Below are 17,732 nucleotides of genomic sequence, written 5' to 3'. Positions count from 1 at the left end.
ATATTACTATAGTAATATAACTATAATATTATTATAAATAATTGGATGAATAGCACAAATAAATGTCCAGATCATATCTCACCCCAAAACCAAAAGGAAGAATAATAAATAATATTTTGCATGTTAAAAATTGTGTTTTTTTGCGTGATTTTCATGGTTTCGTGATTTACCCCATTACCTTTTACTAATAATGCATTCTGATTACTTTTAATGAGCTCTTTCTGTTCAGCCCGCAGTAGGGTGGAGCTAAACGAGGTGATGCTGTCCAATGAGCAGCCTCGAAAGACATCACCTTTTCCCTCCTCTCCACCTGTTATGAATATTCACTTCGATGAGAGAAAGGACAGTGGAGGTGTGTTTAAGTGTGTTTGAGTTTCTGCATGTGTTTGAATTATTTCTTAAAAACGTTATTTTCCAAATGTCACTAGATTACACTGCTGAATTGCACCGGAGTCCCACGGCAGACCACGCCCACTCCTCTCCTCCAAAACACGCCTCCTTCCTCAGAGTCACTGAATGGGTGAGGGACGAGGACACGCCCACACTCCCAGCCAACCAGACGAGGGCAGAGACAATAAGGGAGGGTCGATCGCCAATCCGTCCTGACTGTTATAAACACTTCACTCCACGTTTTAAGATTTCTACACTAGACCAGGTACATTTTTTATCCATAATTTATGACATACAGTGGTTATCAAAAGTCAACATGCCATTATAGCTTGCATAAATGAAAATCAAGACATTTCGTGTTCCATTGTAAATTTAATGTTGCGCAAACCCCAATCCCTTTTGTATATAAGTTTTCCTTTTCTTCCCCATTATTATTTTAGACTGTATTAGCTCCGCCCTCAGGACAGACGGGGCTTACTCTGAAGGCTGTGATTGGCTACAATGGAAATGGGCGTAACAACATGGTTTGGAATCCAGACACAGGTAAATACTGCAGACTATGAGCTCTTTTGTAGTCAGTCAAACTACTCAGCAAAAAAATATCCCTCTCATGTTGTTTCCCGATCCCAACCTCATACCCTAATATTTCCTGTCAATTCTCCACCTCATTAAAAAAGGCAAAAAATAGATCTCTTGTGTGTGTACAAACATTTGACTCTATTTTAGTGTAATCTTATGTGTGTTTGTAGGTTTGTTTGTGTACTCCTGTGGGTGTGTTGTTGTCGTTGAGGATCTTCACACAGGATCACAGAGACACTGGTTCGGCCACACCGAGGAGATCTCAACACTCGCTGTCACCCATGATGCACAGGTACAGTAGTACACACACCTGATTTACTCTATTCTATACACAGCTATAAACTACATCAACCATACACTTTAGCACACATTATCCCTCAATTAGCATTGTTACCAATAAATACTTCACATCGAACAATATATAAGGAACACAAATTGATTGTTAGCATAAATCAAGTGATTCCTCAGAATAAAACATTTGTCTGATTTATTTGGCAGACAGTTGCGTCGGCATCAGGGGGCGGAGCTTCACAAAAAAGCGTTATCTGCATCTGGAATGTTTCAGATGGGTCGTGTAGACAACGCCTCTCATACCACAAGGGGACGGTGCAGAGCCTGGCTTTTTCCAGGGATGACTTGTACTTCCTCTCAGTGGGTCAGTGTTTGAAGTAATGTCTTGTGTAATTGGGTTATCATAATTGCTTATATGATGGTACAAAGACATCCACATTGGTATTGTGTTTATGAATGTACTGTTAAAGTCACCTGCTGTGGAAAATCTCATCTAGTGACCTGTCAGTATTAGCACTTAAAGAGCAACATACAGTAATGCATATCTGCAGTATAATAAATATTGTATCTTTTGTACATTGCATGTTTGAGAACTTTCCCCAGTTTTATTTTATGTCATGATGTATTTGCCTGCAGGTGATTTCTCTGAGCCAATGGTGGCGCTGTGGAGTACTCGGTCATTTGAGATGCTTTGTACTGTTCAGATGTCGGTCCCAGTGCATGATGCTGCTTTCTGTCCGTTTACTGCTAATGAACTAGCATTCATCGGCAGCAATGCTGTTTTCTTTACTCTCATACAAACAACTGATCAAGGCACAGAACTTCAGGTACATACAACCTAGAACAACATTCAAATGTACTTAAACGAATAGTTCGCCCAAAAAGGACAATTCTCTTATCATATTCTCACTCATGCAATCCCAGACGTTTGTTCTTCTGCTGATCACAAACCAAGATTTTTAGAAGAATATCTCTGCTCTGTTGGTCCATACAATGCAAATGAATGGTGGCCAGAAAAGCTCCAAAAACGACATATAGGCAGCATAAAAGTAATCCATACGACTCCAGTGGTAAAATCCATGTCTTCAGAAGTGATATGATAGATGTGGGTGAAAAGCATGTCAGTATTTAAGTAATTTTTTTACTATAATTTCTCCTCTCTGCCCGGTAGTGGGAATTGGGTATTCCAAATTGGGAGGAAAGGGGAGAAAAAGAAAAAAGAAAACATGGATTTAACCACAGGAGTCGTATGGATTACTTTATGCTGCTTTTTTGAGCTTCAAAGTTTTGGTCACCATTCACTTTCATTGAATGGACCTTCAGAGCTGTAATAATCGTCTAAAAATCTTTGTGTTCTGCAGAAGAATGTCATACACATCTGGGATGGCATGAGGGTGAGTAAATTAGAGAATTTAATTTTGGGTGAACTATTCCTTTATACATGGACAATAGATCTTACACGGCATGTTTTTTTTGCGACAAAACATGTCTAGACTCCCCAGTCTTCTGGATACCCCCTCCTCAAGAGCTGCCACTCTGGCCATCTCTGAACACCACTCCTGAGACGGGGGTGCTCCAGCCGACTTCCAACAAGTGATCTGTCTGGCAATCATAATACTAGTTAGGACCCAGTTTTTCATGTGCTTATTCTCCAAATTAATGACTGCCCCATCTCCTAAGATACAGAGTCTGGGGCAAAATAAAATTTGAGAGGCCAAAACCTCGCACATAAAACTCTGAATCCTCATCCAAAATTCTTGCATCTTAACACATCCCCAAAAGATATGGGTTGTGTCTCCATCTTCTGATTGACATTGCCAGCAGGTGGGTGTGTCTTTAAGACCAAGCCTACACAATCTGGAGGGGGTCCAATAGACTCTATGTAAAATCTTAAATTGCATGAGGCAAACCCTTGCGCCCCAATGCAGATTTGATGTTTTTTAGAATCCCAGCCCACTCTCCCCTCCTCCAATACCAAATTTAGATCTTTCTCACATAATCTCTTAAGAGAAGTTGAAGTTCCATCCCCCAGACTCTGAATTATTAGGGAGTAATACACTGATGCCTCATGACCTTTTCCAAAAGCAGTAATCACCACTCCCAGAGTATCTGCTGCTTTAGGAGGGTGTAAACTACTCCCAAAAACAGTACAGAGCAGGTGGCGCAGCGTAAATACTTATAGAACTGAGATCAAGGAATCCCAAAAAGTTGAACCAAATTTTGAAAGGATCTCAACAATCCATTCTCATATAGGTCACCGAGTGTAGTAACCCCCCTCCCAACCCACTCTGACCAGCAAAAAGGGGACTTGTTGATGCATAATTTGGGGTTCAGCCATGTGCTCGAGGCAACATTTAAAAAAATGTCAGAATTAAACAGTCTGGACACTTTAGTCCATACCGAGTTCAAGTGCGAGATAACAGGATGTAACTTAACTTCTCCGGTTAATTTGATAGGAAGGCTCTGCAGTGGCGAAATAGGGGCAAGAGCTTCCTGTTCTATACAGAAACAGGGAGGGGCTCTCTCAGGTGGAAGTGACCAATGAGCCAAATGTCTGAGACCGAATGCATAATAATAAAATAAAATCTTGGGTAGGCCTAGTCCACCTTTGTCAATCGTTCTATGTAACTTATTGAAATGTAATATGGGATGCTTACCATTCCAAATGAAGGACTTCGCTATGCTATCAAATTGCTTGAAATAAGAGAGGGGTACATCTACAGGGAGAGACTGCAGTAAGTAATTGAATTTTGGAATACAATTCATTTTAATAACATTAACCTTCCCAATCATCGATAAATGTAATGAAGCCCACCTGCCCACATCGCTCAAACCTTTTTATTAAAGGGTCAAAATTAACTCTAACTAAATCACACAAATTTGCTGGAAATAAAATACCCAAATACTTAATGCCCTGTTTGGGCTGCTGGAAAGCCGTTACTGGACAGTACGCTGTCAGAGCCAAAGCATCGGATTTACACCAATTGACTCTATATTCTGAAAACTTAGAAAAGGAATTAATAATTCTCTGGAGACAAGGCATAGATCTAGTGGGGTCAGAGACAAATAATAAAATATCATCTGCATAAAGCAAGAGTTTATGCGCCATACCTCCCGCCATCACCCCTGGAAAATCATCTTCCCTCCTTATCACAGCTGCTAATGGTTTTAGGGCAAGACAGAACAATAATGGGGAAAGAGGGCAACCCTGCCGGGTGCCCCTATCCAGAGTAAAATAATCTGAAATTAATCCATTTGTTTGTACCGCCGCTACTGGGTGTCTATAAAGTAACTTAATCCATCCAATAAACGTACTTCCGAACCTGTATATTTCCCATTCTACCATATCAAATGCCTTTTCAGCGACCGGAGATTGTTCATTTGCTACTGACCATATGATATTGATGAGACGCCTAATGTTATCAGAAGAGCTATGGCCCTGAATAAACCCCACCTGATCTATATGTGTAAGAGATGTCATAACTTTACTTAATCGCTTAGCCAGAATTTTTAACAACATTTTTACATCTAACTGGATCAGGGAAATTGGACGGTAACTTTTACACTCGCTTGGATCTTTGTCCTTTTTAAGAATCAGACTGATCCGGGCTTGTGTCATGGATGGCGACGGCTTTCCATTCTTTAATGATTCAGTATAAACTTCTAACAAAAGTGGAGCCAGTTCTGTAGCATAAGATTTGAAAAACTCAGCAGCAAAGCCGTCAGGCCCCGGAGCCTTGCCTGTAGATAAGGCCTTAATAACCTCGCCAAGCTCCTCCAGGGTTATCTCAGAATCAGAGTTTTTTTGTTCAGTCAGTAGACGAAGACGTGGAACTGTAAAGATCAAAATAGAATTCTTTATAAGCATTATTAATATCAGTGGCTGAGGTAAAGATTTTACCACCAGCAGATTTCACTGAGGGAATGATAGAAAAAGACTCTGCTTTATATATCTAGCCAAAAGTATTCCTGCTTTATCCCCTGACTTAAAGTATGACTGTCTTGCCCTGAATAGCCAAAACTCCACTTTCCGCAACAAAATAGTATTATATCAGTATTTCAATCGAGTCAATTCTCTGAGGTTACACGGCATGTTTAATCGCCACTAATGAAAACAAGACTCTGAAGGACATAAATACAGTCTGTCCATTATGTCGTACAGTTTTCTACCTGGGTTTTGGTCATTCAGTTGATGAAACATTTAAAATATGTCACAAACACTGCCAGTGGACCAAAAAAACGTGTTGTGAAAGTAAGACTTGACGAGGAAAACTTTTTCTCGAAAGAATTAAATATGGTGTCTATTTAAACCAAACAACACATTGACTTATTAAGCCATTTTTTTGTATTGTCTAATTAATACATCTGACACAATAATGTAATGTCTTTAAATTATCTGATATTATGTTATTATTATAAATATTATTCGGTTACGATAATTAGTCGGCATATCATTTAGTTCGATTAAATATTTAATCAATTGACAGCCCTAGTTTATTGACATTCATGTATCCAAATGGAACATACACATTCATACAAAACATGATACATGTCATATATGTTTCATGTAACACAGATGCTCCACCGACTTTGTAAATGAAAAAATCCATGCTGTAACTGTGACAGATTGTTTTTCATAACATTCTCCTCCCACAGGTACAAAGGGTGGGTTTACCTATTGAGGTGGGGCAGGCAGAGGTGACATCACTGTGCTATAACTCTCACCGTATCCTTTACACGGGTACAAACAACGGCCATGTGTGTGCATGGGACTGTAACTCACATCGCTGCTTTGTGACTTGGGAAGCAGATGGGGGAGAGATAGGTGTGTGTTTATGTTTGTTATTGGGTCACTGGGTGGAATTGTGTTTCTAGGAAATAATGGTATTGCTTGTAATGGTGTTACTAAGAGACATGTGTGTGTAGGTGTGTTACTCTGCCGTGGAAATAAGCTGGTCACTGGCAGTAATGCCAAAAAATTGAGACTGTGGTCTGTAGCTTCTGTCCAGAATCTCAATAACTCAAACAACAAGAGAACAAGTCCACACGAAGACAGGTATGCAAGCACACACATTATGTCTCCCTAAACTTAAAGGGAAAGTTAAAAAATGAAAAAGTCATAGAAGTTTGGAACAACATAAAGAAGAGTACATTTTTGGGTGAACTATCCCTTTATTAACAAATAACAAGGCGTTAGATGCTCTGTTGCATCCTGCAGAAATGCTCAGGTGCAGTTAGAACAGGAACTGCTGCTGGACGGTACAGTGGTCAGTGCAGCGTTTGATGATGTCATGGACATGGGGATTGTGGGTACGATAACTGGAACTCTGTGGTACATCAACTGGGCAGACAACAGCAGTATACGGCTGATCAGTGGACACAAGAGCAAGGTACACTGCAAAAACTGATATTTTTATGCCTCATCTGACGTTTTTCACAGATTTTATTAGCAGTGTAAAGCTGTGGGGTCCATCCATAGAAGATACTTTTCAGTTAAAAAATTCTCTTGATTAAAAATAATAATAATAATAATTTTATATATATATATATATATATATATATATATATATATATATATATATATATATATATTAATGGAATAGTTCACAGAAAAATTTAAATTCTGTCAATAGCTGGGTTTCTATTCATGAATTTATATGCAAATTTTCAGATATCGCATAAAAAAAATGCTGGATGGAAATGGCAAGATGCAAATCAAGTTTCCAAAATGCACATTAAAAAACATATCCACTCGCTTGAGGTTTTTTATTTGGTAAGAAGACATGCGCATAAATTACTAGGGCTGGGTATTGATACAGATTTCCCGATTTGATTCCAAAGTTTATTTCAATTCAATATTGATTCATATTTGTATATTTCGGTTACAGTGTCCCTTTTGCTTACACATTAAATTAAGTCTTTCCCAGCTAATGCTGTTAATTATACAGGGGCATTCTTACTAGGTACATTATAAAAATATTAATTTGACAAATTATATTGTGTGTGTGTGTGTGTGTGTGTATGTATATATATATATATATATATATATATATATATATATATATATATATATATATATATATATATACATGTATTATTATTATTTATTTATTTTAATTTTTTTTCACTATTTTGGTCACATTTTGGCTTTTTAAAAATGAACAAATCCATGTATTCAATCAATAAATAAGATATTATATTTCGTAATGTTTATTGTTTAATTGCATAGTTTGTACTATTTACAAGTATTTAAATTGATTTGTTGAACACGTCCAAAAACTGATACTGTCTCTTTAACAAAACCAGCTTTTCTGTAAAGAGCGTCTGTAAATGAGCGCATGTTAACGAGAGACTTGATGGGTTTTATCTCATCTGTGCTATGCATGATTAGAATGATATGTTTTTGTTGTTTTTGATCATCAACTGACTGTAAAGAACAGAAAGGCTGTTCAAAGAGACATTATTAAATGACAAATGGGTTGAGTGGATCTCGTCTTTGGACACGCATGAAACGGAACAACTTTTACTCTCAACACGCAGTGAAAGGGCTGGGCGATAGGACGATGTAATCAGATATTGACGATGTCTTACAAAGATCCCGATGCCGATTCCGAACAGACATGATCGACAATATCAGGAAATGCCAAAACTGTGGATCTGGGAAGTCGGCAAATATATTAAACAGTGGCCAGGGTGGGAAACTAGCACCCGCCACCCGCAAAATGCGACGAGGTTGAATTCAGTTCACAAGCTCCTCCAGGTGGGCGACCTGCTGCAAGACATCTCGGAGTGACACATGACAAGAAGTGCTGTTAGTCACAAAGACATGCGCTTGAAGAAACACACTTTATTTTTTTATTGTATTTATTTATATATATTCTCCCCAATTTGGAATGCCCAATTCCCCATGCGCTCTAAGTCCTCGTGGTGACGTAGTGACTCGCCTCAATCCGGGTGGCGGAGGACGAATCTCAGTTGCCTCCGCGTCTGAGACCGTCAATCCACGCATCTTATCACGTGCCTTGTTGAGCGCGTTACCGCGGAGACATAGCGCATGTGGAGGCTCACACTATTCTCCAGAACTGCGTGACGCGCTGTCATTTCTAGTCGTGAAGCAAGTTATTAAAGTGTTTTGTCTGTGCATCCTAAACCGCAAGTATTTTATTAATAAAAGAGTCACACAGTTGCTACAATTTCCCTGGAAGTGACAGTTTTGTTCTTTTGAACGCAAGGGATGGAAACGCGGCTTTATCTGCACATTTTTTTTGCGATATTCTGATTTTCCGCATAAATAAAATTCACAACTTGGATGGAAACACAGCTGCTGCTTGTGTCTGATTCACTGTTTGTTCAGAGGCGTGCAGCGCGAGCTGAAACAGGTCTCATGGAACAAGCGCATGTAAAGAGCTTCATTCATCTGATTGTTTGAAAGAATACTGTCGTCTGTGAAAATGCTGCAAATGATCTCTGATCATCTCAGGAGGTGCTGTGTCTTTAGTTCACTTTATTTCCACACAGTTAGCATGCATTGTGAACGCAACTCTGCAGGTTTCAGTAATAAATATCTTTGTATTAAAGAAACAAAGGCGAAAGTGAATAAATCAGAGTAATACAAGACATGTTCACCTTGAACCTAAAGTGGAGTTTTATTTTCTTTAGGCAGCATTAACTGTATTACCAAAACGCAATACAAACACAAATTTGATAAGAACACACATTTGGCAGCATTATTTTGGGAACACGAGGGAATTTATTAGCCTTATTTATTTTGATTATCATTGTCTTTACATTTATAATTGTCTTTAGTTCTTCATCTGTAGACTCTTCGTAATTTTCCACCTGTTGTTGTTGACAGATGCTTGTGTGATGGCAAATGGGGCCGTTGGAGACGGTAAATGTTTGGATTTGGAGAGGTGGTTAAATAAGATTTTTTGATCAATACGTTTTTTGTGTTTCAATAAATTAATTAAATTTTTAAAGCAAAATCAATAAAGCAAAAAAAAAATAACTGACCCTCGGGAGGTGGGTTGACGATGTAATTGGATATTGCGATGTTTTTTAAGGCAATTATCGCTAAAATATTTTTTACATATCGCCCAGCCCTACACTATACTACACAATTACTGTTGAGCAAAAACTAAACATTTACCAGCCAAATATATGCATTTAAGTCGCAAAACGCAAAATTTGCTTGTGAACTCGAGTGATTTCCTCTCATTGTAGTGGAGGGTTGCACAAAGAGTAAAAGATCGATCTTGGGATTTAAGAATCGATATTAAGATCGTTCAAATGAAGATCGTGATGCATTGGAAGATCAATATTTTTACCCACCTCTATAAACTATGATGGAAACACATTACGATTACCTCCCAGAACCGTCTGACACGCTTTTACTCCCAGACATATATGGAGTTATACATGTGCCACAATCCTGCGTGCGCAAAATTGTATTTTGAGCGTGCAAGATTTTGTTTTGAGCGCACAAACATTTTCTGCGCACGCACAATGATATTTTGAGTACACTAAAAGGTATTTTGTACACGCATGAATTCATTTTGAGTAAACAAAATCCAATTTTGCGTGTGGAGAATTTTGGCACATATATAACTCCATAGACATAAGGCATCTGCCGCTGAAGGCTAGCAAACACGAAGTGTGTCAGGGCGTTTTGTCTGCACGCTAAAAACGACAAATAATTTCTTTCATTTAATAAAAGAGCCACTGTGGCTTCATCTTCCATTTTTGGTTTCCATTTTGCACAAATTTCCCCAGAAGTGACGATTTTGTTCTCTTGAACACATGCACTGTAAAAAACAAAATTGTTGATTCAACTCATTAAATTAAGTGCCTTTTTTTGGGGTTTTACTGACTTAATTTGAAAAGTTTTCTCACAAATTAAAACATAGTCTGAACTGATTGAACTTAGTTGAACTTAATTTGGATGTAGGTATGAAAACTTCACTTTCACTGAACTTTAACTGTATTACTGTATTTACTGTATTGTTTTTATTCAGTAATGCTAACTTTCATGTCATGTTAGCCCTGCATTCTTTGCATTGCAGGATGATCTCTTCTTGAGAGACAGGGCTGCACCTGCTATAGTTTGGTTGGTTGATTGACATACAAAACTCAGTAATGGTGACACTCAACAAACATCATCAAGTAAAAGATAAGCTCTTAACGTCACCACACAACTATTAACTAACAGTGATGACAAAAACAACAGCAAAAAAATAAATAAAAAAAAAGTCAGCATATAGCAACAAAAAAATTTGCCTATAACATTATTATTTCATGCTGCAATGCATGCTGGAAGCTGGCAAATCTTTGATTGTTCAGACAACTTTGTAGACAAGCAAGTTGAGATGACAAATATGCTTGTTTATGCAGCTTAAGTACTTGCATGTTAAATTGGCTGTAAAATTAAGTTGTCAACTCAAAAAATCACCTTGATTCAATTAAACGTCAAAATCCAAATTTTCTTTGTTTACAAACTGTTTTTGCAATTTTCTTTTGTCTTTTCCACCCGCATAAATTTAATTCGCAACTTGGATGGAAACATAGCTATTTGATTACCCTCAAACCCGTATGATTTTCTTTCTTGCATGGAAAACAAAAGAAAAAAAATTCAAGAATCTTCACACAGATTTTTGTCATACAGTAATCTGTAATGAAAGTGAATAGTGACCAGAAAGGACAAAAAAATAAAAACCCACCATGAAACCGCAGTAAAAGTAGTCTATACAATTCGTAAACTATTTTTTCTGAAGACTTTTGAAGCCGTACGATCACTTTATGTGAGGAAAAAACCGAGATTTATCAAATTGTTCCCTTTGTGTTCCACACATGAAAGAAAACCATATAGGTTTGTAGCGACATGAGGGTGAGTAAATAATGACAGAATTTTCATTTTTGGGTGAACTAGCCCTTTAAAAGCAATGACAAAGTTTAGCCCTGCTCATAAGTTACATTGTTACAGATACTACCATGTGACACAAAGTTTAAACTTCCTTTTAAAGAGTTAAAGTGATACAGTACATTTATGTATGTTTTGTGTTGTAGGTGAACGGTGTGGTCTGTAGTCCAGATGAGCGTCATTTTGTAACCTGTGGGCAGGACGGTAGTGTGAGAGTTTGTTCGCTGCAAAGCCACGAGCTGCTGGTGCAGTTTCAGGTGCTCAACCAGGTGAGTTACACTCTCACCCTCATGTTTTTCCAAACCCATATGACTTTCTTTCTAATGATGACCAAAAAGGATGAATGTTTAAGCTGATCTTTTCCATACAGTGCGAGCATATAGTGACCAGGGCCTGTCACGCTCCAAAAATGACAAAAGGAAGCATAAAAGCATTATAAAAGTAGTCCATATAACTGGTGTGCTGTATTCCAAGTCTTCTTAAAAGAATAGTTCACCCAAAAACTGAAAAATCCCTCATTCCATTCCAGATGTGTATGACTTTCGTTCTTCTGCAGAACACAAATGAAGATTTTTAGAAGAATATCTCAGCTCTGTAGGTCCATACAATGCAAGTCAACAAGGTCCAAAACTTTGAAGCTCCAAAAAGCACATAAAGGCAGAATAAAAGTAATCCATATGACTCCAGTGGTTAAATCCATGTCTTCAGAAGCGATATGGTAGGTGTGAAAAACAGATAAATATTTAAGTCCCTACTTTTACTATAAATTTCCACTTTCAAACATCCCTCCTATACGTTCTTCTCTTCTAAGGGCTCTTTTGTTTTTGGTGATTCGCATTCTTTGCACATACTACCACCTACTGGGTGGAGGGAGGAGAATTTATAGTAAAAAAGGACTAAAATATTGATCGGTTTCTTACCCAAACCTATCATATCTCTTCAGAAGACATGGATTAAACCACTGGAGTAGTATGGATTACTTTTATTCTGCCTTTGTGCTTTTTGGAGCTTCAAAGTTTTGGTCACAGTTCACTTGCATTGTATGGACCTACAGAACGGAGATATTCTTCTAATAAACAAAGTCATACACATCTGGGATGGCGTGAGGGTGAGTAAATGATGAGAGAATCTTCATTTTTGAGCGAACTATTCCTTTAAGCAATCCGGTGGCTTGGTTCACTCAAATTTGAAAGTCGTTATACACTGATAATCTTCCTCTCCACAATAGGTATCAGATTTCAGTCATACTCATGCATTTTCAAATTTGGCGTCTTAAAATATGTTATGTTTGAATATATGCATGGACTAATGAAAACTGAGTTTTCATTTCTTTATACAGTATGTGTGATCTGTTCCTCTCTCTGTATTGTAGAGCTGTGAGTGTGTGTGTTGGAGCCCTCCGAGGGGTGTGTATGAGTGTGTTGCGGGAGGTTACAGTGACGGTACAGTGAGGATCTTCAGTCTAGAGTCAGCCGAGATGGACCTAAAACTTCAACCTCATCTTGTAGCTGTGTGTGCCCTGCAGTACTCAAACTACGGTGAGTGTGTGACCCAGTGTCCTGTGTCTGATTGTTCGTGTTTATGTTTATGTTTACTATATGCATGTGTGTGTTTGTAGGTCATGTGCTGTTGTCTGGTGGTCGTGATGGTCTCATTACAGTCAGCAGTCCTGTTAATGGAGTCACTGTACGCACCATCAGTGACCACAAGGGGGCGCCCATAACTACAGTGCAGTGCACCAGCAAACAGGTTGTCCTTGTTTAGTGGTTTTCTGTTTTGTAATGCAAAGTTTTCTTCACATTTATATATGCATATTTGACGGCGATACACATCTATACAATTACCGTAATGAGTGATTTTGTGTGTGTGTGCGCATTTAAATGTCTTATAGTATAAGGAGTTTGGTCTAGAAGGAAATGAGCTGTGGTTGGCCGTGAGTGCAGACAGGCGTGTCAGCATCTGGGCTGCTGATTGGACAAAGGATAAATGTGAGCTGCTTGATTGGCTGACATTCCCCGCCCCCAGCCCCCCAAAGGTGATTAATGCACTGAATATTCATATTATGAGATGACGTATTGGTAACACTTTACAGTGAGGATGTTTACATTAACATTATTAACTGCAATGAACTAACAGTGAACTATAATTTGACAGTGTTTATTTAATCCTGATTTATTAATCTTATTAAACCTTAACATTACAAATTATCTGTTAACATGAGTTATGACCAATAGTACATAAATTATATTAATTTAAGGGAATATATTGTTTGGAATATAGTATATTTACAAAGACTAATAAATGCTGTAAAAATTATTGTTTGTTTGTTCATGATACCTAATGCATTAACTAATGTTAAATAATCGTATTAATCTTACTTATTTATTTTTAACATTAAGATTTATATACGGTATGTAAACAGAAGTTAATGCATTATGAACGAAAAATGACCAATAGTATATTTATAGTACATAAAATGTATATTTTATATTAATATAGTAAACTACTTGGTCTCAAGTATAGATACAAGTTTAATAAATGCTGTAACAAATTGTTGTCCTTTGTGATACAAAATGCATTAATGAATGTTAACTAACCTTCTTCATCTTGTTAATTGATTTTTAACATTAAGATTTATATATAGTAGTTAATGCATTATGAACTACAAATGACTAAAAATATATTTATAATACATAAATTGTATATTTATATTAATATAGTAAACTACTTGGTAAATTGTACACTGTATATTATAATATTCAAAGATGAATAAATACTGTAAAATGATTGTCATTTGTTAGTTCATGATACCAGTAATGCATAAACTAATATTAGCAAACCTTTTAGTAAAGTGTTACTGAAGTATTAACATGACAAACTGAAGTTTCATTTTCAACTACTTACTTTTTTCCATCCGGTTGTTTGAATGTTTTATTGTAGGCAGCTAAAACAATATGGTTGCAATATGCCTTTTGTCTTGAGTCCAGCAAATAACGTTTTTGGCATCACACTGTCTTTTTAAATCAGAATACAGTCACTTTGCCACCCAGTCTGGCAGCGTTCAGCCAGAGTGAGAGAGGAGTGGTGGTTTACACTGGCTACGCTGTGGAAAAAGAAATCATCTTTTACAGTCTTTACAAAAAACAGGTACTCACACATACACATTGTTTACCCCAACTGTACTTTTATGGAGGAATCCATGTGAAAATGAAACACACATTACCTTGAGTTTTTGGGTCTCATCTCCTCGCAAGAATATTTTATTGAGCAATTAATGCTATTCAGAGAAACTGTGAGATAATAAACATGAAAGGAAAGATTATGAATGTGTATGTGTGTGTTTTTTAGGTTGTGAGGACAGTTTCTCTGTCTGACTGGGCACTGTGCCTCAGTCTCTGCTCTACAGGAAGACTGCTTGCTGTTGGATCAAATAGTGAGTGTACCACAGATACCGCTAATCAAAGTTTCTTGCACCAAAACTAGTTATAATTTAGTTTTTCATGACCATTTTCAAAATAATATGTCAACATAAATAGTAAACCAGTATGTTGATGCTAATACTAATATCTAAAGTGGCCAATGTAACAATGTTGATTTCCAGGCAACTCGCAGCTGAACAGATAATAAACCACACTTTTAGACGCATCCTTAGAAAAGCCCTTAGAATAAGTCTACCTCGACAGTTTGACTAATTTAATTTTAAAATGGATTGCAGGCCATTGATAGGCTTATGTTCAATGAGATGGAAATAAACAATATATTTCCGTCCACTTTTTGTTTCGCCTAATCAATGCATTACTCATCTGCCACAATAATGTAAAATATTTTAATGATCTCAAATATTATGTTTATGCATCATATTTAAAACTATTTACATATAATTGTTAATCATTATATATTGTTGTTTTTTTTGGGGGGGGGGGAGGTATTATTCAATTAAAATTTGATCTGATCACAATGTATAGTCAGGACATTACTGATGTGAAAAAACAGCACCATCACTATTTGAAAAAAGTCATTTTTGATCAAATCTAGACAGCAGCCATCACTCACAACACCTTATCCTTGAGTAATCATGCTAAATTGATCATTTGGTACTAGAAAATCACTTGCCATTATATCAAACACAGCTGAAAGCGATTTTGTTCATTAAATGAAGCTTAACATTGTCTTTGTGTTTGTTTTTGAGTTGCCACAGTATGCAATAGACTGGCATGTCTTAAGGTCAATATTAGGTCAAAAATGGCAGAAAAGAAACAGATTTCTCTAGAAACTCGTCAGTCAATCATTGTTTTGAGGAATGAAGGCTATACAATGCTTGAAATTGCCAAAAAACTGAAGATTTCATACAAAGGTGTACACTACAGTCTTCAAAGGACAACTGGCTCTAACAAGGACAGAAAGAGATGTGGAAGACCAGATGTACAACTAAACAAGAGGATACGTACATCAGAGTCTCTAGTTTGAGAAATAGACGCCTCACATGTCCTCAGCTGACAGCTTCATTGAATTCTACCCGCTCAACACCAGTTTCATGTACAACAGTAAAGAGAAGACTCAAAGAAAAAGCCACTTTTGTAACAGAAAATCAAAAACAAAAGGTTAGAGTGGGCAAAGAAACACAGACATTGGACAACAGATAATTGGAAAAGAGTGTTATGGATCTTAACCCCATTGAGCTTTTGTGGGATCAGCTAGACTGTAAGGTGCGTGAGAAGTGCCCGACAAGACAGTCACATCTATGGCAAGTGCTACAGGAAGTGTGGGGTGAAATGTCACCTGAATATCTGGACAAACTGACAGCTAGAATAACAAGGATCTGCAAAGCTGTCATTGCTGCACGTGGAGGATTTTTTTATGAGTACTCTTTGAAGTAGTTTAAGAACTTCTGAACATTTTTAAAAAAAATTTTCAAATTGTAATAGTAATTTTTCATGTTATTAATGTCCTGACTAAACATTGTGATCAGCTGAATGCCACTTTGGTGAATAAAAGTACCAATTTCTTTCCATAAGAGCAAAATCTGTACATTATTCCAAACTTTTGGCCACCAGTGTGTGTGTGTGTGTGTGTATATATATATATATATATATATATATATATATATATATTATTTAGCTAAAACACTTAATACAATTTAATAGTACCTCAGATGCACACAAAATTGCTGAATTTAAAGTAACACTAATCTTTCACAGTATTTACTGAACATTCGCTAGAAATATTTGAAAACAGATAATATACTAATGTATTGGGCAGAATTACCACATTTGTTTATTGGCCAATTGGGTGCAAAATGGCAAAATATCGGCCTGGCCAATGTATCAGTCTTTCACTACCGCATAGCACATTGTCCATACAAAATATATGATACAGCCCCTGAAACATTATCTTCAAATGTTGTATTTGTGCGTTATTTAGACATCTAACTGTTGTTGTGTTTCAGTGCGAGTCCTGAAGCTGATTCACTCCTCCAGCGGCCAATTTCAGGATTTCTCATCTCACAGTGACTCTGTTGATGTGTGCAGTTTCAGCTGGTCTGGATCACAGCTGTTCACTGCTGCTCACAATGAGCTCTTACTGTGGACTGTACACGGCTTATAACATTGACACAGCACATAAACCTGTTAGAAGAACATTAATACTGCTGAATCCCAAAAGTTCATACTTTTAGGTTGAATAGTTTGACCACTCTAGGTTTAAAGTTTCTGAGGTTATTCTGAAGTCAGTTAGATGTTTTTCTGTTTGACAGTAGAAATGTTGCACTAGTGTAGCAGAATAGGTTCATGAGTTGCCTTCCAGTTCTCTGTGCATGACTTGAACTTCTAAGTAATCAACTAGAGTTTTTCTCATCTTGTTTTTAATAACTTTTTAAATAAATTTGTAAAAGTTGGCACTTTGAGTTTTTTTATAAATTCTTTTTATTGTTCAAAGTCATTTTGCTTGTAAGAATACTCTGAAATTTTCATGCACTGATCTTTACAGTTTATACAGCAATATAAAAGGTAAAATACAGTATGTTAAAGTCAATGTGAAACGCCATTTGTTACCCATTTTACTTCAGTAATGTGACGTATTTTTTAAGTGAAACTAAAAAGCGTTTATGCTTATAATGAAATGTATTATACATTGTCATATCTAAATTACATAAAGGAATTTTCCGGGTTCAATACAAGTTAAGCTCAATCGACAGCATTTGTGGCATAAAGTTGATTACCACAAAAATTAATTTCGACTCGTCTCCCCTTTTTCTCCCCAATTTGGAATGCCCAATTCCAAGTGTGCTCTAAGTCCTTGTGGTGTTGTAATGAATCGCCTCAAGGTGGAGGACGAATCTCAGTTGCCTTCACGTCTGAGACCGTCAATCTGCGCATCTTATCATGTGGCTTGTTGAGCGCATTACCGCGGAGACATAGCGTGTGGAGGGTTCACGCTATTCTTTGCGGCATCCACGCACAACTCACCACACGTCCCACCGAGACCGAACCACATTATAGTGACCATGAGGAGGTTACCCCATGTGTCTCTACCCTCCTGTAACAAGGTTACTAGCTTC

The 17,732-nt window shown here is 37.1% G+C and overlaps 1 protein-coding gene across 2 annotated transcripts in view; it reads left to right on the top strand.

Moving 5' to 3' along the window:
• The window catches only part of wdr90 (WD repeat domain 90), a 38,185-nt gene extending 20,806 nt beyond the window's left edge, over positions 1-17,379 (top strand). Inside the window, exons 26-41 of one of the 2 annotated variants that reach the window (XM_051681979.1) lie at positions 230-352; positions 429-655; positions 831-933; positions 1,140-1,261; positions 1,468-1,624; positions 1,897-2,087; positions 5,917-6,085; positions 6,187-6,316; positions 6,479-6,650; positions 11,323-11,445; positions 12,549-12,714; positions 12,795-12,925; positions 13,068-13,211; positions 14,204-14,323; positions 14,525-14,609; positions 16,623-17,379. In XM_051681979.1, coding sequence (XP_051537939.1) covers positions 230-352; positions 429-655; positions 831-933; positions 1,140-1,261; positions 1,468-1,624; positions 1,897-2,087; positions 5,917-6,085; positions 6,187-6,316; positions 6,479-6,650; positions 11,323-11,445; positions 12,549-12,714; positions 12,795-12,925; positions 13,068-13,211; positions 14,204-14,323; positions 14,525-14,609; positions 16,623-16,780 — 2,321 coding nt within the window. In that variant the 3' untranslated portion in view covers positions 16,781-17,379. The other variant, XM_051681980.1, reaches the window with a different exon arrangement.
• Positions 17,380-17,732: the final 353 nt, after the last annotated feature.

Source organism: Myxocyprinus asiaticus, chromosome 41, assembly GCF_019703515.2.
Source record: "Myxocyprinus asiaticus isolate MX2 ecotype Aquarium Trade chromosome 41, UBuf_Myxa_2, whole genome shotgun sequence".
Lineage (NCBI taxonomy): Eukaryota > Metazoa > Chordata > Actinopteri > Cypriniformes > Catostomidae > Myxocyprinus > Myxocyprinus asiaticus.
Note: the sequence above shows the minus strand (reverse complement) of the source record. Positions and strands in the feature narration are given on the sequence as shown.